This window comes from Salvelinus sp. IW2-2015, linkage group LG5 (genome assembly GCF_002910315.2).
Source record: "Salvelinus sp. IW2-2015 linkage group LG5, ASM291031v2, whole genome shotgun sequence".
Classification (NCBI taxonomy): Eukaryota; Metazoa; Chordata; class Actinopteri; order Salmoniformes; family Salmonidae; genus Salvelinus; species Salvelinus sp. IW2-2015.
This window is the reverse complement of record NC_036844.1, coordinates 26,249,922-26,274,055: the sequence shown is the minus strand read 5'-3', so window position 1 is coordinate 26,274,055 and position 24,134 is coordinate 26,249,922. Positions and strand designations below refer to the sequence as shown.

Here is a 24,134-nt window from a genome sequence, read left to right as displayed (position 1 = left end):
GGCGCTTGCAACGCCAGGGTTGTGGGTTCATTCCCCACGGGGGGACCAGGATGAATATGTATGAACTTTCCAATTTGTAAGTCGCTCTGGATAAGAGCGTCTGCTAAATGACTTAAATGTAAATGGTGATATGTAGACAGCTACGAAAAATAAGGTTGAAAACTCTCTAGGTAGATAGTGTGGTCTACAGCTTATCATGAGATACTCTACCTCAGGCGAGCAAAACCTTGAGACTTCCTTAGATATCGTGCACCAGCTGTTGTTTATATATATGCATAGACCCCCGCCCCATGTCTTACCAGAGGCTGCAGTTCTATCCTACCGATAGTGTATAACCCGCCAGCTGTATGTTCTTAATGTCTTTGTTCAGCCACGACTCGGTGAAACATAAGTTATTGCAGTTAATGTCCAGTTGGTAGTATATACGGGCTTTCAGTTCGTCCCATTTATTTTCCAGTGATTGAACGTTAGCTAGCAGGACGGAAGGCAAAGGCAGATTCGCCACTCATCGTCTGATCCTCACAAGGCACCCTGATATTTTTCAGTGAAATCTCAGTTTTCTTCTCCAGCGAATGACGGGGATCTGGGCCTGGTCGGGTGTCTGTAGTATATCCCTCTTCGTCTAATCTGAGGTAAGTAATTGCAGTTCTGATGTCCAGAAGCTCTTTTCATCATAAGAGACGGTAGCAGCAACATTATGTACAAAATAAGTTACGAAGCGAAAAAACAAACAAAATAGCATGGTTGGTTAAGAGCCGATAAGACGGCAGCCATCCCCTCCGGCGCCATCACTAGATGTGTACGTGTACAATAGCGTGTTCCAGTTCCCTCCAATATCCAGCAAAATCTCACAGCCATTGAATAGGAGTAGATTAATGTTCCACAGGCCACAATCAACAGAGTGATCAACTCTATGCGAAGGAGCTGTGTCACGCTGCGTGAGGCAAATGGTGGTCACACCAGATACGTACTGGTTTTCTGATCCACACCCAAACTTTTTTTTAAGATATCTGTGCCCAACAGATGCATATCTATATTCCCATTCATGTGAAATCCATAGAATAGGGCCTAATGAATTTATTTCAATTGACTGATTTCCTTATATGAACTGTAACTCAGTAAAATCTTGGAAATTGTTGCAGGTTGCGTTTATATTTTTGTGTAGTGTATGTAACAAAACGTATAACATATACTAATTTAAGTGTCCCGGATTTATATGAACTATTTACATCTGGTCTATGAGACAAGTCTCAGTAACTAGTTCCACAGCCTTGTGTGAACTTATTCAATATTAAAGTTTGCCTTTGCAAACAAATGGTTGAGTTGATCAAACAACAAGTTTAGTTTCCTGAGACCCGCAACTTAAAGTACTGTGTTCGCTTAAGAAACATGCGTTCTCATTAACATATTTCTCAGTGGGCCTTTCAGTAAGTACTTCATTCAGTTGTCACGGACTTGTTTACAATGAAAACATTTATTTCAGAGGTTATAATATGATGCATTTAACCGGATACAGCAAAAAAAGGGGATTTGTTTTCATTATTAGTGAGACTTTGTACCTTTTTATCTGGTCCTTGGTTAGTCAAGATAGTGGGTTCTTTCAAATCTATCTGGTCCAATAATTGGATCGTGACAAACTAGAAAAACGTGCATTCTAAGTACAACCTTAATTTACTCTAATTTACCAATAGCCACCTGTAAGTATCACTTCATATTTCCCACATGTTCTGACTCAGTAAACCTTATTGGTCAACTCAGAATGTGAATTGCACGCAACACTTTGCCAAAAAAGTTGGGTGAAGTAAAAAAAAGTTGAAGAAATATTTTGAAAATCTTTTTTGTTAGGCAACCTTGAATGTTCTTACATTGTAGCAACAAATTATAAGCATAAGCTTGATGCCAGGTATGTTGTTCAGCTATATCTTAGACGCATACTGCTGATGCATTTTCCCTCACGAATAAACTACTATTGTGAGTGCCACGTCTTCCTTTTCGTTGTGTCTGCAGGCAGGTCTGATCACCATGGCAGCTAACATGACAGTCCATCAGCAGGTGGCAGCACCTGAAGGGCTGGAAGACTGTCCTCTTCAACTCCTTTCAGGACATGAATTCCTGTGAGTATCCATGGGACATCATATCCCATCTGTCCAGAAGCACAAGGTATTCTGTATTAAAATATCAGCACCACCTACAGTGGGGAGAACAAGTATTTGATACACTGCCGATTTTGCAGGTTTTCCTACTTACAAAGCATGTAGACGTCTGCAATTTTTATCATAGGTACACTTCAACTGTGAGAGACGGAATCTAAAACAAAACTCCAGAAAATCACATTGTATGATTTTTAAGTAATTAATTTGCATTTTATTGATGACATAAGTATTTGATCACCTACCAACCAGTAAGAATTCCGGCTCTCACAGACCTGTTAGTTTTTCTTTAAGAAGCCTCCTGTTCTCCACTCATTACCTGTATTAACTGCACCTGTTTGAACTCATTACCTGTATAAAAGACACCTGTCCACACACTCAATCAAACAGACTCCAACCTCTCCACAAGGGCCAAGACCAGAGAGCTGTGTAAGGACATCATGGATAAAATTGTAGACCTGCACAAGACTGGGATGGGCTACAGAACAATAGGCAAGCAGCTTGGTGAGAAGGCAACAACTGTTGGCGCAATTATTAGAAAATGGAAGAAGTTCAAGATGACGGTCAATCATCCTCGTCTGGGACTCCATGCAAGATCTCACCTCGTGGGCATCAATGATCATGAGGAAGGTGAGGGATCAGCCCAGATTTACACGGCAGGACCTGATCAATGACCTGAAGAGAGCTGGGACCACAGTCTCAAAGAACCCATTAGTAACACACTACGCCGTCATGGATTAAAATCTCTGCAGCGCACGCAAGTCGCCCCTGCTCAAGCCAGCGCATGTCCAGGCACGTCTAAAGTTTGCCAATGACCATCTGTATGGAGGAGTGGGCCAAAATCCTGCTGCAGTGTGTGCAAACCTGGTCAAGAACTACAGGAAACGTATGATCTCTGTAATTGCAAACAAAGGTTTTCTGTACCAAATATTAAGTTCTGCTTTTCTGATGTATCAAATACTTATGTCATGCAATAAAATGCAAATTAATTACTTAAAAATCATACAATGTGATTTTCTGGATTTTAGATTCCGTCTCTCACAGTTACCTATGATAACAATTACAGACCTCTACATGCTTTGTAAGTAGGAAAACCTGCAAAATCGGCAGTGTATCCAATACTTGTTCTCCCCACTGTATAAGAGTTGTCTAGTTTTTGCTCTCTCTGTTGATGAGACGTGTCTGTTTGTGTGTGTGCAGGTTGCAATGAATTCTGGTGCTGTCCTTGCTTTGCCAGCTCCACCACAGGAGAGTTTGGAGAGAGTAGCTATCTGCCCTTAATGGACATCATTGGCCCTGCTTTCATGGCTGCTATTGGGGTGCCCATCATTGTGCCACCCGCAAGTCTGTCCATGCGGGTTGCTGTACGCCACAAATATGGCATTCAGGTGTGATGTTTCCCATTACATATAGACATCACATAAATGTTGATGTTGCAGATACATATGTTGTGATAAGGGTATTATGTGTGTTCTGTTTACTTGTATACAGTGGCGGTTATAGGTATAGGCGACACGGGCAGCGCCCAGAGCGGCATCTTGCCGGCGAAAGCACGGGGCGCCCGCACAATAAAAATCGGAATTGTGACATTTGCGTGATCGGTTTTCTATCGCTCATTTACACGTCACGTTACTGATATCATGTCACCATGTGGGACTGTGYGTCAATTAACCTTGTCGGAGTGGGCACCCTGATTCTAGTTTGTGAGCTAGGCAGGCTACTGCCTGGGAAGGTCTCCCACTCAGAAGTACGAGATGGGGAGCGGGGCGGGGGTAGGTTGACCTCAGGTCTCCCCACTGGAGGCCAGAGGTAGGGGGAGCGGGGGAATCTATCAAATAGCGGACCTCTAACTTTGTACAGTACCAATGCAATGATGTAAAATCAGTCACACTACAAAATGCTACCAAATAATCTGGTTTGTGCGAAATCATTAAGAATAATATACAACCAGTCTGCACACCACCAAGGTGAATTGGTTTAATCTTGACTCTTGGTTGACAGTGTTGGGGATGGGTAATGTATTGATGCTCGAGTGCCAAATCAACACAAATTTGTTTCTATTAGTCATTGTTACTTCTTTTTGATATTTATGAGTCTTATTTTTGTATATATTTTATATTTATATAGTTTTAAAAGTTATGATTATTAATTTGTGTTGTTCCAAATGTCTGAATAAAAATTACAGTGCAGAATGGTGATTTTTTTTGTTGGCAGGGGAGGGGGGCGCTGAAGGGGGGGGTTCGCCCAGGGAGCCATACAAGGTAGATCCACCACTGCTTGTGTGCATGTGGTAGTGTCAAACAAATGTGTCTGTATGGGTCCACAGTGAAGCCTCTGTTAGGATATCATGGTGTCCTGCTGCTGTGTCTGGTGCTCATGGTGTCAGATGGCCAGGGAGATCAAAGACCACAAGAAGGGCTGCACTTTCACAACCACCCAGCCTGTGGCCATCCAAGTGCAGCCTCCAACCATGACCAACTCAAACGTGTCCTACACAACCAAACAACAGAGCTACGTCATAGCCGGCACAGTCAATTCAAATCAAAGTTTATTTGTCACGTGTGCCGAATACAACAGTGAAATGCTTACTTACAGGCTCGAACCAATAGTGCAAAAAAGGTATTATGTGAACAATAGGTAAGTAAAGAAATAAAAACGACAGTAAAAAGACAGTGAAAAATAACTGTAGCGAGGCTATATACAGTAGCGAGGCTACATACAGACACCGGTTAGTCAGGCTGATTGAGGTTGTATGTACATGTAGATATGGTTAAAGTGACTATGCATATATGATGAACAGAGAGTAGCAGTAACGTAAAAGAGGGGTTGGCGAACGGTGGGTGGCGGGACACAATGCAGATAGCCCGGTTAGCCAATGTGCCGGAGCACTGGTTGGTCGGGCCAATTGAGGTAGTATGTACATGAATGTATAGATAAAGTGACTATGCATATATGATAAACAGAGAGCAGCAGCGTAAAAGAGGGGGAGAGGGGGGGGCACACAATGCAAATAGTCCGGGTAGCCATTTGATGACCTGTTTAGGAGTCTTATGGCTTGCAGGTAAAACCTGTTGAGAAGCCTTTTTGTCCTAGACTTGGCACTCCGGTACCGCTAGCCATGCGATAGCAGAGAGAACAGTCTATGACTGGGGTGGCTGGGGTCCTTTAAAAATTTTAGGACCTTCCTCTGACACCGCCTGGTGTAGAGGTCCTGGATGGCAGGCAGCTTGGCCCCAGTGATGTACTGGGCCGTACGCACTACCCTCTGTAGTTTCTTGCGGTCGGAGGCCGAGCAATTGCCGTACCAGGCAGTGATGCAACCAGTCAGGATGCTCTCGATGTTGCAGCTGTAGAACCTTTTGAGGATCTCAGGACCCATGCCAAATCTTTTTAGTTTCATGAGGGGGGAATAGGCTTTGTCGTGCCCTCTTCACGACTGTCTTGGTGTGTTTGGACCATTCTAGTTTCTTGTTGATGTGGACACCAAGGAACTTGAAGCTCTCAACCTGCTCCACTACAGCCCCGTCGATGAGAATGGGTGTGTTCGGTCCTCCTTTTCCTGTAGTCCACAATCATCTCCTTACATGCTAACCAGACCGGACACGTCGCATGCGCGAGCGTCGCAAAATAAATTTAGAAATCCATGGTATTCAATTATTGCACCCACTCTGCAGGCGCGAGCCAACGAGCGTCTGCGATGCCAAGGGCTAAAATAGAACTCCTTTCTATTTCTGACGCAGATCGCGCTGAAAGTCCTGCCTCTCCCATCTCCTCATTGGTTTATAGAAGCAGGTACCCACGTGCCATCTCCTCATTGATTATACCCATGTGGGTGATTGAAAGACAAACTGTTTTGCCGGTCGTCGTGGTAATACTATGAAAGTTTAGATGCCAATCACCATATAAGTTCAAAGATGAAAAAGCCTGGAAGGAGAAGAGATTACTAGAAACAATTCGGTTGGCCGTTTTATGTGTGGATTAATTGTCGGAGTAGAGGACCTTGTGCATTTCAGGTAAAATAACAACTCAATGTTTATATCCCAGGACAAATTAGCTTGCAAGTTCAAGCTAACTAGCTAAATTGCCATACATGTTTAATGCTTTTTGACTTGTCCCCAAATTAATGTAATTGGTTCAGAGTATGTTTTGATATCTTAACCTGCGTGTCGTGATCGCGTTTGGTGTAGGGGGACAAAATAAATGTATGCACGATAGCGCATGATGGCGCACGCGTGCAGCCGGTTTGGGTTCCGTGTTAGTCTTGGTTACGTTGAGGGATAGGTTGTTGTCCTGGCACCACACGGCCAGGTCTCTGACCTCCTCCCTATAGGCTGTCTCGTCGTTGTTGGTGTTCAGGCCTACCACTTTTGTGTCGTCTGCAAACTTAATGATGGCGTTGAAGTCGTGCCTGGCAATGCAGTCATGGGTGAACAGGGAGTACAGGAGGGGACTGAGCATGCACCCCTGGGGGGCTCCAGTGTTGAGGATCAGCGTGGCAGATGTGTTGCTACCTACCCTCACCACCTGGGGGCGGCCAGTCAGGAAGTCCAGGATCCAGTTGCAGAGGGAGGTGTTTAGTCCAGGATCCTTAGCTTAGGGGTGAGATTTGAGGGTACTATGGTGTTGAATGCTGAGGTGTAGTCAATGAATAGCATTCTCACATAAGTGTTCCTTTTGTCCAGGTGGGAAAGGGCAGTGTGGAGTGCAATAGAGATTGCATCACTGTAGAATTGTTTGGGCGGTATACAAATTGGAGTGGTCTAGGTTTCTGGATAATAGTGTGATGTGAGCCATTACCAGCCTTTCAACGCACTTCATGGCTACGGACGTGAGTGCTATGGGTCTGTAGTCATTTAGGCAGTCCCCCAACCAACAGCGCTACGTCATAACCGGCCCACAGTCCCCCAACCACAGGGTACATCATACCGGCCCACAGTCCCAACCAACAGAGCTACATCATACAGCCCACAGCCCCCCAACCAACGAGCTACGTCATAACGCCCACAGTCCCCCATCCAACAGAGCTACGTCAAAACCGGCCACAGCCCCCAACAACGAGTTATGTCAAACCGACCACAGTCCCCCAACCAACAGAGCTAGCATCATGACCGCCACAGTCCCCCAACCAACAGAGCTACATCCATAACCAGCCCACAGTCCCCCAACCAACAGAGCTACATCATAAACCAGCCCACAGTTCCCCAAACAACAGACTACATCATGACCGGCCCACAGTCCCCAACCAACAGAGCTACATCATAACTGGCGACTGTCCCCACCAAAAGGGCTACATCATAACGGCCCACAGCCCCCAACAACAGAGCTACGTCAAAACCGCCCACAGTCCCCCAACAACAGAGTTATGTTCAAAACCGACCCACAGCCCCCAACCAACAGAGCTACCATAACCGGCCCACAAGCCCCCAACCAACAGAGCTATGTCAAAGACCGAGCCCACACCCCCAACCACAGGCTACATCATAACCGGCCCACAGTCCCCCAACCAACAGAGCTACATCATAACCAGCCCACAGTCCCCCAACCAACATAGCTACATCATAACCAGCCCACAGTTCCCCAAACAACAGAGTTACATCATAACCGGCCCACAGTCCCCCAACCAACAGAGCTACATCATAACCAGCCCACAGTCCCCCAACCAACAGAGCTACATCATAACCAGCCCACAGTTCCCCAAACAACAGAGCTATGTCATGACCGGCCCACAGTCCTCCAGCGGGGTTGAGATGCCCCCTGATATGATGGCAGGGCCCTCTGACATGGCCGGAGGGGTCATATGAAGATGGCATCTGACACAAATGACGACTTCTGATCCACCTGCCTATAATCCTGCTTTCATGATACTCCCTGACATGTCTAACCATATGGTGAACACCACTGTCTCCACCCAACCATCCAAATGCTGAGCTCTGCTGCTTCATCTAATCACTTTCTGATAGCTGACCTTGCTGTAATGTTCACAGTCAATGAATGAATTAGATTGATGAAAATGTGTTTTTATATGATTTATAGTCTGAGCATTATTTGATGGTAATGTCCACTGCTCATTGTCTTGACATGTAATAAAGTCATTTTTATTGTGTTTCTCTTCTATTGGAATGTTACTTCATATATAAAACATCTTTGTCTATTAGAAAAGACTGTCTACAGGATCAATTTACATGAATAAGTTGTCAATGAGAAACACGTTTGCATAAAATGTGTGGCAGGAATTGTTAAGCACTATGCAAAACCTTACGTTTGTGAAAGCATTCCTATTTTCATGTAATATGCTGGGGAGAAAGGGCTCACATTCAGAGAGGGATCTAGGGTTTTGCCAGTTTATAGGGGCTATTTCCCAATGAGGGATTAGACTGTAGTTCTAAATGGAGAACAATAGCTGTGCAAACTCAAACTCCCTCTCCTCTATTTGCTCTCCCACCAGAGCTGTGGAGCACACTAGGATTACTTTCTGACATGTTAGTGTATTTCCTCCTGATCTCCATTATGTGAGTTTGTGCTTATGTGGACACTACTTCTTTATCGTTCTAGCTTCAGTTTGGACTGAAGGGGCATATTGACCAGAGGACCTCGGCTACAAGAGGAGATATCAGGAGAGAGAGGGAGGTTGCACGACCATAATACCGTGCATCACCCTTCATCAAGGTACGAAAGCACAGATTTTATACTCTGCTAATCAAATATATTATTCAGTGTATTCTCGATGGCTCAGCTTTTTAGCTTGTAGGCCTGCTCAGCCCCCAAAATCACTCTTAACGACATTCTTCTTGCTAGTCAACTCATAACCTAATACTTACTGGCACATTGCTATTTATCTTTAAGGAGTCCAATAATATACATTTTGATAGACTATTCAAATTGGATACTCTTATATTATCAAGCCTCTACTTTAATCCCTGTTGGATTAATACTCTTTCTCATTTTAAAGAGGTCTTGATACGCAGAGTAAAATTAATGTCAGACATTAACATCATTGAGATTAAAAATAAAATGTCTCCTCTGAGCTCGTAGTGGCGAATACTTATTAATCACCGGCCTCAATCAGACAGTATCACACAGAACAGGAATAAAAATTGAATCATCACAAAATTCAAATTCAAAATATAGTAAATTCTCATTTGTGGAAAATATATAATTCCAAGTTTACAGTAATTGTACTGTACATGAATATAAACTCTATGCATTACATTATTTCTTATATTCATTTTTGTTTTTGTGTTGCTATTGTAAAAATGGATACCATTTTGTATAGATTTTTGACATTTCCGTTTCCCATGACAATGATCTTGTTTCTGTGAAGGTGAGAGAAATGTCTGAGCGTGTGCAGAGATCTCTGGTTCTGCCCACCTTTGTCTGGCTCCTCCTCCCATTGATGCGCCTCCTCCTCACACTGCCCCTTGGTTGCCATGGCAGCAGGATCCTGGTGTTCCCTATAGATGGCAGCCACTGGGTCAACATGGAGGTGTTGGTGAAGGAGCTCCATGGGCGTAGTCACCAGATGACTGTGATGCGACAGGCTGACAGCTGGTTCGTCAGGGAGCGTTCACCACACTACACCTCAGTCACGGTAAAGCTGGGGGTTACAACGTTCGACCTGAGCTTTTTTGAGCAGGCGGTGCGTAATGTCCTGGAGGGACGCAGGAAAGGCCTGGTGATGGGCAGCCTGGTCCAGATCAGAGAGCTGGTGTCCATTCTGAGAGCTGCCCACAGCTCCACCCGCACCATGCTCTCCATTATGCTGGAGGACTGGGCCCTGATGACACAGCTCAAGGACTCGCGCTTTGATCTCATGCTCACGGACCCCGGCATGCCTGCTGGTATCATCATAGCACATTACCTCAACCTGACCATGGTCTACAATGTGCGCTGGATGAGCTTTGGAGAGGGCCATTTCTCCATAGCCCCCTCTCCTATCTCGTATGTGCCTGTACCAGGCTCTGGGCTCACTGACAACATGGGTCTCCTCCAGAGGACACAAAATCTCATACATTACATCATCAACCTCCTCCAGGAGCGCCTGTTGGTGCTACCCATTTACAGTGACATACTGGATCAGCATTTCCCCCTAGGGACTAACCTGCTATCCTTGCAGCAGTCAGCTGACATGTGGCTGATGAGGGTGGACTTTGTATTTGAGTTCCCGCGGCCCACTATGCCTAATGTGGTCTACATAGGGGGGTTCCAGTGTCGACCGGCCAAGCCACTGCCTGGGGAGCTGGAGGCCTTCATGCAGAGCTCTGGGGAGCAGGGGGTGGTGGTGATGTCCCTGGGCACCCTAATCTCTGCTCTGCCTAAGGAGGTGACTGAGGCTGTTGCTGCCGCCTTTGCCCAACTGCCACAGAAGGTTGTATGGAGGTTAATGGGGAAAAGACCATCCTCTCTAGGGAACAACACCCTTCTGCTGGACTGGCTTCCCCAGAACGACCTCCTGGGCCACCCAAAGACCCGAGCCTTCGTGGCCCACGGAGGCACCAACGGTATCTATGAGGCCATCTACCATGGTGTCCCTGTGCTGGGCCTGCCTCTGCTGTTTGACCAGCAGGACAACCTGGTGCGTCTGCAAGCCAAGGGAGCGGCCCAGGTGCTGGATGCAGCCACACTCACGGAATGGGAGTTCCTGGAGGCGTTGCAGGACATCCTGAAGAACCCTTCTTACCAGCGCAGCATGAAGAGACTGTCCAGCCTACACAGAGACCAGCCTCTGCATCCACTGGATCGTGCAGTCTTCTGGGTTGAGTATGTGATCAGGAACAAAGGAGCATCCCACCTCCGTACTGAGGCCTACAGCATGCCCTGGTACTCATACTACAGCCTGGATGTGGTGGTCTTACTACTGACCATCCCACTGGGCTCTGTAGGGGCTCTGTTCTCCTTTGTCAGAGTGCTACTCAAACAAAGGTCCAAGAAGACAATGCCCCATTTAGGGAACACAAAGATAGAGAACAGCGCTAAACCAGACTCAAAAAGAGTGGGAAACATACCTCAACTAGATAAAAAGAAAACAGAGAAAACCCAGACAGTGAAGAGCAAAGGTAAATAAACCGGGAGACCTGCTGGTCCAAACAGAATAAGTTGTACTGTATTTCTTACTCACAATTCGGTGTGGATCATATGCAAATGGTAAACAATACTGGTACATAATACAGGTTGTTTAGTACATTGTCCTATACATTTGTTTTCTGTCACATACATTTGTTTGCTGTCACATACAGTATATGTTTGCTGAAAGAAAGCTTACTTCGTTAGTGATGAAATACCGGTCTAAAAAGTATGGAGCAGCATGAAACATGCTGAAAATGAAATTGTCTAGTATTATTTTGTCAATATTCTAAAACAAATCTAAAACCTAATTTCAAATGATTGATACATTTGATTTTTGAGTGTATGAAATATGAAAAATCATAATGGGATTTATGTGTTTTAAGTCAATTGGTGATGGATTAACAATTCATCTAATAATTAAAAATAAAGAAAAAAATGTCTGAAGTGATTATTTACTACATAAATTCTGTTAAAATGTACTTAATGTCTTTCCCTCTCATTTAGGTGTAACGTTGTATGGCAAAACAAACAGTCATCATGTCAGCATGTCTAGACTGGTGTTGAAAATGTAAACCACCACAGTCATCATGTCAGTATGTCTAGACTGGTGTTGAAAATGTAAACCACCACAGTCATCAATTGTCAGTCATGTCTAGACTGGTGTTGAAAATGTAAACCACCACAGTCATCATGTCAGTATGTCTAGACGGTATTGTAAATTTAAGCCCACTTATCAGTCATCATGTCAGTTTATGTCTAGACTGGTATTGTAATTAGCCACTACTAGTCATTCGTTCAGTGCTAGACTGGTGTTGAAATGGAAACCACCACAGTCATCATGTCAGTATGTCTAGACTGGTGTTGAAAATGGAAACCACCACCAGTCCGTCATGTCAGTATGTCAGTATGTCTAGACTGGGTTTGAAATGTAAACCACCACAGTCATCAGGTCAGTAGTCTAGACTGGTGTTGAACATGTAAACCACCACAGTCATCATGTCAGTATGATCAGACTGGTGTTGAAAATGTAAACCACCCACATTCTCATGTCAGTATGTCAGACTGGGTATAGTAATTAAACCACCACAGTCATCATGTCAGTATGTCTAGACTGGTATTGTAAATTTAAGCCACTACAGTCATCGTGTCAGCATGTCTAGACTGGTGTTGTAAATTTAAGCCACCACAGCATTCACTTTGGTCTTTTCAGTCTCTCCCCCAGAGACTTAGTCATGAATTTAGAACAGCCATGGAGCTGACGCTTGTTGTCCTGGCAAAACATACACGAAGGCTTGCACTTCCTTTGGCTGACTTTTGATTCTCACTATCTGTGATTGTTTGAGTGCTGAGAACACTAGCTATCTTTTCTCAGTGGTACATTCAGATGAATGGAGAGCATAGAAAGAAGTTATCGGATTGCAGGCAATCTCTGCTTCCATTGTCACAAAAGTAGCAAAGTCCTGGAAACTAGGTAACTTGTTTGTTCCAGCGAGAAGCTGCCCAGTCAGGCAGATTCTCTTCACAGCCATTTAATATCTGAAGACCTATAACACGAGATATAGCATCTTGTCAGGCATTAAACGATTCTGAAAAGTCTCTGAGTCTACAGCATCCTTAGGTTGAATTTAGCCTTTCGCTAAATGCCCTCTGTATGACAAATGGCTGGGCATATCTATGGTTGAGTTTGTGCCATGCGTCTTTGTATGCTCAATCATAATTTCTGTAGAAAGTACCATCCAGGGTCTTACGAGCAGGTACACCCACGTACTTCTTAACCTGTTTGGGATAGGTGGCAATATTTTCACTTTTGCATGAAATCCATGCCCAGAGTAAACTGCCTGCTACTCTGTCCCAGATGCTAATATATGCATATTATTAGTAGTATTGGATAAAAAACACTCTGAAGTTTCTAAAACTGTTTGAATGATCTCTGTGAGTATAACAAGAAGGGCAATGATCACAAGTCAGTCATAATGTGGCTAATAAGTTAGTAAACATACAGTTGAAGTCAGAAGTTTACATACACCTTAGCCAAATACATTGAAACTTAGTTTTTCACAATTCCTGACATTTAATCCTAGTAAAAATTCCCTGTCTTAGGTCAGTTAGGATCACCACTTTATTTTAAGAATGTGAAATGTCAGAAAAATAGTAAAGACAACGATTTATTTCAGCATATATTTCTTTCATCACATTCCCAGTGGGTCAGAAGTTTACATACACTCAATTAGTATTTGGTACCTTTTAAATTGTTAAACTTGGGTCAAACGTTTCGGGRATCCTTCCATAAGCTTCCCACAATAAGTTGGGTGAATTTTGGCCCATTCCTCCTGACAGAGCTGGTGTAACTGAGGTGGTTTGAAGGCCTCCTTGTTGCACACACGTTTTCAGTTCTGCTCAATCAATCAATCAATTTTATTTTATATAGCCCTTCGTACATCAGCTGATATCTCGAAGTGCTGTACAGACACCCAGCCTAAAACCCCAAACAGCTAGTAATGCAGGTGTAGAGAATGCTCACACATTCTCTATGGGATTGAGGTCAGGGCTTTGTGATGGCCACTTCAATACCGTGACTTTGTTGTCCTTAAGCCATTTTACCACAACTTTGGAAGTATGCTTGGGGTCATTGTCCATTTGGAAGACCCATTTGCGACCAACCTTCCTGACTGATGTCTTGAGATGTTGCTTCAATATATCCACATAATTTTCCTACCTCATGATGGCATCTATTTTGTGAAGTGCACCAGTCCCTCCAGCAGCAAAGCACCCACACAACATGATGCTGCCACCCCTATGCTTCATGGTTGGGATGGTGTTCTTCGGCTTGCAAGCATCACCCTATTTCCTCCAAACATAAGGATGGTCATTATGGCCAAACAGTTCTATTTTTGTTTCATCAGACCAGAGGACATTTCTCCAAATAGTACGATCTTTGTCCCCATGTGCAGTTGCAAACCGTAGTCTGGCATTTTTATGACGGTTATGGAACAGTGGCTTCTTTCTTGTTGAGCAACCTTTCAGGTTATGTCGATATAGGACTCATTTAACTGCCAATATAGATACTTTTTTACCTGTTACCTCCAGCATCTTCACAAGGTCCTTTGTAGTTATTCTGGGATTGATTTGCACTTTTCGCACAAAAGTACGTTTATCTCTTGGAGACAGAACACGTCTCCTTCCTGAGCGGTATGACGTCTGCGTGGTCCCATGGTGTTTATACTTGCATACTATTGTTTGTACAGATGAACGTGGTACCTTTAGGCGTTTGGAAATTGCTCCCAAGATTGAACCAGACTTGTGGATGTCTACAATTTTTTTCTGAGGTCTTGGCTGATTTATTTTGATTCTCCCATGATGTCAAGCAAAGAGGCACTGAGTTTGAAGGTAGGCCTTGAAATACATTCACAGGTACACCTCCAATTGAATCAAATTATGTCAATTAGCCTATCACAAGCTTCTAAAGCCATGACATCATTTTCTGGAATTTTCCAAGCTGTTTAAAGGCACAATCAACTTAGTGTATGTAAACCTCTGACCCACTGGAATTGTGATACAGTGAGTTATAAGTGAAATAATCTGTCTGTAAACAATTGTTGGAAAAATTACTTGTGTCATGCACGAAGTAGATGTCCTAACTGACTTGCCAAAACTATAGTTTGTTAAAACCTCTCTGGGATATGTGGGATGCTAGCGTCCCACCTCGACAACAGCCAGTGAAATTGCAGGGCACCAAATTCAAAACAACAGAAATCTCATAATTAAAATTCCTCAAACATACAAGTATTATACACCATTTTAAAGATAKACRTSTTGTTAATCCAACCACAGTGTCCGATTTCAAAAAGGCTTTACGGCMAAAGCATACATTGCGATTATCTGAGGACAGCGCCTAGTCACAAGAAAACATACAGCCATTTTCCAGCCAAAGAGAGGAGTCACAAAAAGCAGAAATAGAGATAAAATGAATCACTAACCTTTGATGATCTTCATCAGATGGCACTCATAGGAATTCATGTTACACAATACATGTATGTTTTGTTCGATAAAGTTCATATTATATCCAAAAATCTCAGTTTACATTGGCGCGTTATGTCCAGTAATGTTTTGCCTCAAACATCCAGCGAATTTACAGGAACTCATCATAAACTTTGATGAAAGATACAAGTGTTATGCATAGAATTAACGATAAACTTCTGCTTAATGCAACCGCTGTGTCAGATTTCAAAAAAGCTTTACAGTGAAAGCACACCATGCAATAATCTGAGTACAGCGCTCAGCCACCAAAACAAGCCATACAGATACCCGCCATGTTGCGGAGTCAGTAAAAGTCAGAAATAGCGTTATAAATATTCACTTACCTTTGATGATCTTCATCGGAATGCACTCCCAGGAATCCCAGTTCCACAATAAATGTTTGTTTTGTTCGATTAAGTTAATCTTTATGTCCAAACACCTCCTTTTTGTTCGCGCGTTAGGTTCACCAATCCAAATGCACAAGGCGCAGGCACTAAGTCCAGACGAAGAGTCAAAAAAGTTCCATTACAGTTCGTAGAAACATGTCAAACGATGTATATAATCAATCTTTAGGATGTTTTTATCATAAATCTTCAATAATATTCCAACCGGACAATTCCTTTGTCTTTAGAAATGAAAGGGAACGGAGCTCGTGCTCACGGCTGCGCGCGATCAACAACTCAAGGCTTTCTGCCAGACCCCTGGTTCAAACAGATCTTATTCGCTCCCCTTTCACAGTAGAAGCCTGAAACAACGTTCTAAAGACTATTGACATCTAGTGGAAGCCTTAGGAAGTGCAATATGACTCCATTTACACTGTATATTGAACAGGCAATCACTTAAAAAACTACAAACCTCAGATTTCCCACTTCCTGGTTGGATTTCTCTCAGGTTTTCGGCTGCCATATGAGTTCTGTTATACTCACAGACATCATTCAAACAGTTTTAGAAATGTCAGAGTGTTTCCTATCCAAATCTACTAATATTATGCATATCCTACCTTCTGGGCCTGAGTAGCAGGCAGTGTACTCTGGGCACGTTTTTCATCCGGACGTGATAAATACTGCCCCCTATCCCAAAGAAGTTTTAACAAGAAATTTGTGGAGTGGTTGAAAAACAAGTTTTAATGATTTCAACCTAAGTGTATGTAAACTTCCGACTTCAACTGTACATGAGGCCATGGAGTGAGGGCTGGATTGAACAGTAGATCAGTAAATGGAGTGAGCGTAGTCGTGATCAAGTAACTCATGGAGACAACATTATTCCTGTTCAGCATTCAACTCTTCATCAATGCCCGATAATATAATATCTGCTGCAACTGCCTCACGTTTGTCGACACGACGCCTTAACTCAGTTGTCAGTGTGATGTGATCTCGAATTTCAAGATAGTTGCAAATGACATCATCCTTTCCTTTCTCCAATGTGTCGATCAGAAATGTCAGTTGGCACTCTGTTACCTTTGACTTTAGCTGCTCTCTTGCTTTGCAGGCTTTGATCTTCCATTGGTCATACATGGAGATAAGTATTTTTTCCTTTTTCTGTGCCTCTTCACTTTTCAATGCAATCATTTTGTATGTAGGGTCTTTGGTCGGACAAAGCGTCGAAGGCCTTGAGGTTCCTCGTAGACACCTTGAAGTTGACCTTGGAGGTCATTCAAAGCTTGTTCTTTGGCTGGAATTTCTTTCTCTAGTTGATGTCTCTCCGTAGTCTCCATTTCATTTTGGAGCACATCCTTAAACTCTTGAATTTCGTGTTGAAATCCTTTAATCTGCTTCTCTATCTCTCCTAAAATTGAAGGATAGGTGACTGACTCTGCCATTTAAAATTTGATTTACAGTGAATTTGGAAGAAAGGCACAGTAGCACAAATGACACTTGAAACAGACAAATATCAATATAATGGTGTATCAACATAGATGAATTCGCCATATATGAGTATCCAAGCCTTGCAAACATGTTTGAATCAACCGTAAATCAATCAGACAACAATATATAGCAGTCCTTAATACACTTGAAATGCAATCATTTTAGACAATGGGAAAATACCTTTAATTGTGTCCATAGATAGTTGTTGATGTGGAAAGCCTTTACTTTCTTAAACCATAGAAGTGAGCATTAATGATCACTGACAAATGATCATTCCGTCCATGACAGTCTCAAATGATCAGTTTATGAAAAATACTGCAACCGGCTCTGTACCGGTACCTTTCTGTGTTGTGTTCTGGTAAGGTGTAGATAGATGGAAGACACAACTCTGGACACAATTCTGCCGGTTGTCTCTCTTTTAACGACTGCATGGAATGGGTACAAATACAAGGCTAAAGTTAATGTTGCCGTCTGGACTCCCATACAAGTATATTTGCCTCGCCTCATCACGCTCTGAGCAAACTGAGGAATAAAAGCATCAATAAAAAAATACATTGTACAAAATGTACATGTTCATATTTTCAAAAGACTTATAAATGTTGTACACCAATACACTAATAATCTACTAATAAGTGCTCAATATTTCTTAGAGAGTGACTACTATACCTGAGGCATACTAATGAAGAAACAACTCCATTTTTGAAATGACCGGACAGGTAACAAAAATCGTCACATTTCACAACATACCTGCATGGAATGGGTACAAATACAAGGCAAAAGTTAATGCTGCTGTCTGGACTCCCATACAAGTATATTTGCCTGATAAAAGACAAAAGGCAGCGCAGAATACCCGTAAGAAAATCCTCGGAAAACTCATGCTGTCTGCAGCTGAAAGAGACCCTCTCCCGCAAAAAAAAGCTAACGGTAGCTGGGCTAGCCTTGCAAAGTTACACTTGAACATGATTCCCATTCACCTTAATATATATTCCTATAAACAGTAACGTAACACTAAATCAGTGAGGATATAAATTTTGCTTGTCTTTTCTTGTGCATTTGTGAACATTTGCGATAATGTGCATTCAAAAGACAGGAGCATACATAACACATACCTCTCCTGATCACGCTCTGAGCAAACTGAGGAGTAAAAGCATGGCTCCCATTGATGACATCACAGCATTAACACAATTTAGAAAATAAATACAATAAAATAATTCACTCTTGAAAGTAATGTAATGCATCTCAAAATAACTTTAAAATAAAACATGAAAATAAATATGAGGGATTTTCGGTGAAATACATAAAGTATATTTTACACCTGTTACAATTCAATGCATACGATTGTCTATAGTTATTCCCATCACACAAAATCCAGTTTACCGCTGCCTGTGGAGATGCCAGATTGACCGTTGAAGTTCTAGTGTTGTTGACCCAAGGGGAGACGCAGGACTGTCTGATAAAAGGTCAAAAGTCAGCAACACCAGACGAGGTAGCAGTGTGGCACCGTGAAGTCCCGTCCTCATGGACACCATTCAGAGAAGCAGCAGGGCGGCAGGATTGTTGAAGGTCAAGCTCTTACTGTAGCGTCCCCAGCTAAATTAATGGTCAACTCTCAAACTGATGGTTGATGAAAGTTTAATGTGGTACTATTTCCATAAACACACCGTAAGAGCTGATGGAGAAACAAACCAAAAATTAGGATTGAAAGCTTGTACAAAAACAATTTGTCCAAATATAGAGCAGACATTGTGATTTGACACTCGTTTTTAGGGGTTCATTTACAAGCAACACACATGGTCTGTGTTGCAAGCCATGTCTCTCAAAGTCCTATATAAAGGACAGGTCCTCAATGTGATGCTAGACAATCAATCAGTACAAAAGACCAACAAGCCAAATATAATAGAACTAATATCTGATTGGATTAGCTTCTATGACCAAAGTCTGTTTGTTTATCCTTCCTGTGTCCAGTATCTGGTCCACCTGTCATCCATGCTGGGATTGTGGGTGGTCATGATCAGTTGCGATTTTAGCATGTCAATCTTGGTGGGGGGGGYAAATGTTTTAGCTGCATGCCAGAAAAGCCTCTAAATCAAATCAAAATTAAATCAAAGTTATTTATATAGCCCTTCTTACATCAGCTGATATATCAAAGTGCTCTACAGAAACCCAGCCTAAAACCCCAAACAGCAAGCAATGCAGGTGTAGAAGCACGGTGGCTAGGAAAAACTCCATAGAAAGGCCAAAACCTAGGAAGAAACCTAGAGAGGAACCAGGCTATGAGGGGTGGCCAGTCCTCTTCTGGCTGTGCCGGGTGGAGATTATAACAGAACATGGCCATGATGTTCAAATGTTCATAAATGACCAGCATGGTCAAATAATAATAATCACAGTAGTTGTCGAGGGTGCAACAAGTCAGCACCTCAGGAGTAAATGTCAGTTGGTTTTTCATAGCCGATCATTGAGAGTATCTCTACCGCTCCTGCTGTCTCTAGAGAGTTGAAAACAGCAGGTCTGGGACAGGTAGCACGTCCGGTGAACAGGTCAGCGTTCCATAGCCGCAGGCAGAACAGTTGAAACTGGAGCAGCAGCACGGCCAGGTGTACTGGGGACAGCAAGGAGTCATCATGCCAGCTGAAAGAAAGAAAGAAAGAAAGAAAGAAAGAATTAGAGAGAGCATTCTTAAATTCACACAGGACACCGGATAAGACAGGAGAAATACTCCAGATAAAACAGACTGACCCTAGCCCCCCAACACATAAACTACTGCAGCATAAATACTGGAGGCTGAGACAGGAGGGGTCAGGAGACACTGTGGCCCCATCCGATGATACCCCCGGACAGGGCCAAACAGGAAGGATATAACCCCACCCACTTTGCCAAAGAACAGCCCCCACACCACTAGAGGGATATCTTCAAACACCAACTTACCATCCTGAGACAAGGCCGAGTATAGCCTACAAAGATCTCCGCCACGGCACAACCCAAGGGGGGGCGCCAACCCAGACAGGAAGACCACGTCAGCGACTCAACCCACTCAAGTGACGCACCCCTCCTAGGGACGGCATGGAAGAGCACCAGTAAGCCAGTGACTCAGCCCCTGTAATAGGGTTAGAGGCAGAGAATTCCAGTGGAGAGAGGGGAACCGGCCAGGCAGAGACAGCAAGGGCGGTTCGTTGCGCCAGAGCCTTTCCGTTCACCTTCACACTCCTGGGCCAGACTACACTCAATCATATGATCTACTGAAGAGATGAGTCTTCAGTAAAGACTTGAAGGTTGAGACCGAGTCTGCGTCTCTCACATGGGTAGGCAGACCATTCAATAAAAATGGAGCTCTATAAGAGAAAGCTCTGCCTCCAGCTGTTTGCTTAGAAATTCTAGGGACAATTAGGAGGCCTCTTGTGACCGTAGTGTACGTGTATGTATGTACGGCAGGACCAAATCGGAAAGATAGGTAGGAGCAAGCCCATGTAATGCTTTGTAGGTTAGCAGTAAAACCTTGAAATCAGCCCTTGCCTTAACAGGAAGCCAGTGTAGGGAGGCTAGCACTGGAGTAATATGATCAAATTTTTTGGTTCTAGTCAGGATTCTGGCAGCCGTATTTAGCACTAACTGAAGTTCATTTAGTGCTTTATCCGGGTAGCCGGAAAGTAGAGCATTCCAGTAGTCTAACCAAGAAGTAACAAAAGCATGGATTAATTTCTCTGCATCATTTTTCGACAAAAGGTTTCTGATTTTTGCAATGTTACGTAGATGGAAAAAAGCTGTCCTTGAAACAGTCTTGATATGTTCGTCAAAAGAGAGATCAGGGTCCAGAGTAACGCCGAGGTCCTTCACAGTTTTATTTGAGACGACTGTACAACCATCAAGATTAATTGTCAGATTCAACAGAAGATCTCTTTGTTTCTTGTGACCTAGAACAAGCATCTCTCTTTTGTCCGAGTTTAGTGTCTCTAAACAAGGCTTTGGAGAAAGCCATTCAGGACAATCATACAGCTTTGGAGAAAGCCATTCAAGATAATCATGCAGCTTTGGAGAAAGCCATTCAGGATAATCATGCAGCTTTGCTGACTCAACTGGAGAATAATAACAAGCAGACATAAGACCACATAAATCTTGAAGTTGGACGTCTGGAGTCCCATGTAGAATTCCTAGAATCTGGGAGAATAGGCACTGCCAAAACAACAAAGTTCGACCCAGACGTGTCTATCATAGCGTCTGGACTGCCGGCTGATGAAAACGAGGACTTAACCTCACTAGGGGATGTGGGATGGTAGCGTCCCACCTGGCCAACATCCAGTGAAATTGCAGAGCGTCAAATTCAAAAACAAAAATACTCATTATAAAAATTCATGAAACATACAAGTGTTACACATGAGTTTAAAGATGAACTTGTTGTTAATCCAACCACGGTGTCAGATTTCAAAAAGGCTTTACGGCGAAAGCATACCATGCGATTATCTGAGAATAGCGCCCAGCAGACAAATCATTACAAACAGTAACCAGCCAAGTAGAGGAGTTACACAAGTCAGAAATAGTGATACAATTAATCACTTACCTTTGATGATCTTCATATGGTTGCACTCACGAGACTCCCATTTACTCAATAAATGTTATTTTTTGTTCAATAAAGTCCCTGTTTATATCCAAAAACCTCTGTTTTTTTTGCACGTTTTGTTCAGGAATCCACAGGCTCAAATGCAGTCACAACAGGCAGATGAAAAATCCAAATAGTATCCGTAAAGTTCGTAGAAACATGTCAAACGATGTTTAAAATCAATCCTCATGTTGTTTTTAGCCTAAATAATAGATAATATTTCAACCGTACAATAACGTCGTCAATATAAAAGGTAAACAAGAAAGGCGCGCTCTCGGTCTCGCGCATGAAAAAGCTCTGGGACACTGTAGGGTCCACTCATTCAGAGAGGTCTTACTCCCTCGTCTTTCAGAATACAAGCCTGAAACAATTTCTAAAGACTGTTGACATCTAGTGGAAGCCATGGGAAGTGCAATTTGAGTCCTAAGTCAATGGATACTGTAATGGCATTCAATAGAAAAATAAAAAAAATAAACAATCCCACTTCCTGGATGGATTTTTCTCACGTTTTCGCCTGCCATGTCAGTTCTGTTATACTCACAGATATTATTTTAACAGTTTTAGAAACTTTAGAGTGTTTTCTATCCGAATTATATGCATATCCTAGCTTCTGGGCCTGAGTAGCAGGCAGTTTACTTTGGGCACGCTTTTCATCCGGAAGTGAAAATAGTGCCCCCTACCCTAGTGAAGTTAATCTCCAAAGTGAACCAATTGATATCGGTACAGAAACAGAGGTGATTGCAGTTGAGAGGATGAGGGAGAGAGGTAAAGGTCACAGGGTTGTGAAGGAGATCAGGTAATTAAACAAGATCAACCAGAGGGACAACGTGGCTTCATTAAATAGTGGCTTCATTTTGAGCCTGCAATCGAACCCACAAATGCTGATGCTCCAGATACTCAACTAGTCTAAAGAAGGCCAGTTTTATTGCTTCTTTAATCAATACAACAGTTTTCAGCTGTGCTAACATAATTGCAAAAGGGTTTTCTAATGATCAATTATCCTTTTAAAATGACAAACTTGAAATAGCTAACACAACGTGCCATTGGATCACAGGAGCGATGGTTGCTGATAATGGGCCTCTGTACGCCTATGTAGATATTCCATTAGAAATCAGCCCTTTCCAGCTACAAAAGTCATTTACAACATTAACAATGTCTACACTGTATTTCTGATCAATTTGATGTTATTTTAATGAACAAAAWATAAGCTTTTCTTTCAAAAACAAGGATATATCTAAGTGACCCCAAACTTTTGAACGGTAGWGTATGTGGGGATCTGAACAGTCGAATTGGGAGGTTAGATGACTATACAAATGATATTGATGATATTCGATCGCGTGTTGCTTTGGATGACTGTTAATCATCATGGGGAAACCCTGTTAGAATTCCTTCAGGACTTTAAAATGTGTATCATTAATGGAAGGAAATGCCCCTTAAGCGATAACTTTACATCCATATCTGGGAAAGGAAAAGCTGTGGTGGACTATATAGTTACCCTCCACGACTGTCTAGAAACTTGTTTGGAATGTAAGGTGTTACCCCCTCCTACACAGATGATTGAAGAATGCGGAGGTTTTGACTTAATTAGACTTCCTGATCATTCTCTTTTATTTATGATCTTTTCTGTTGGCCACAAACTTTCTCAACCAGGTATTACTGTGCATCCTTTATCTTTATCATAGTGCCATCCGTTTTGTTACTAAAACACCTTATACCACCCACCACTGCGACCTGTATGCTCTAGTCGGCTGGCCCTTGCTACATATTCGTCGCCAGACCCACTGGCTCCAGGTCATCTATAAGTCCATGCTAGGTAAAGCTCCGCCTTATCTCAGTTCACTGGTCACYATAACAACACCCACCCGTAGCACGCGRTCCAGCAGGTATGTCTCACTGATCATCCCAAAAGCCAACACCTCATTTGGCCGCCTTTCCTTCCAGTTCTCTGCTGCCTGTGACTGGAACGAATTGCAAAAATCGCTGAAGTTGGAGACTTTTATTTCCCTCACCAACTTTAAACATCTGCTATCTGAGCAGCTAACCGATCGCTGCAGCTGTACATAGTCCATCTGTAAACAGCCGACCCAATTTACCTACCTCATCCCCTTACTGTTTTTATTTATTTACTTTTCTGCTCTTTTGCACACCAGTATCTCTACTTGCTCATGATCATCTGATGATTTATCACTCCAGTGTTAATCTGCTAAATTGTAATTATTCGCTCCTATGGCCTATTTATTGCCTACCTCCTCATGCCTTTTGCACACAATGTATATAGACCCATTTTTTATTTTTTTTATTTTTTTTCCTACTTTGTTTTTGACTTGTTTATTGTTTACTCCATGTGTAACTTTGTGTTGTTGTCTGTTCACACTGCTATGCTTTATCTTGGCCAGGTCGCAGTTGTGAATGAGAACTTGTTCTCAACTAGCCTACATGGTTAAATAA

The 24,134-nt window shown here is 42.8% G+C and overlaps 1 protein-coding gene and 1 pseudogene across 1 annotated transcript; both read left to right on the top strand.

Moving 5' to 3' along the window:
- The first annotated feature begins 2,010 nt into the window (after window positions 1–2,010).
- On the top strand, window positions 2,011–8,281 carry LOC111963664 (uncharacterized; annotated as a pseudogene).
- A 1,196-nt stretch (window positions 8,282–9,477) lies between these two features.
- ugt5g2 (UDP glucuronosyltransferase 5 family, polypeptide G2) lies at window positions 9,478–11,522 on the top strand. Its single transcript, XM_070443636.1, has one exon. The coding sequence runs from the start codon at window positions 9,481–9,483 to the stop codon at window positions 11,209–11,211; it is 1,731 nt and encodes a 576-aa protein (XP_070299737.1). The 5' UTR covers window positions 9,478–9,480; the 3' UTR covers window positions 11,212–11,522.
- The last annotated feature ends 12,612 nt before the right edge of the window (window positions 11,523–24,134 follow it).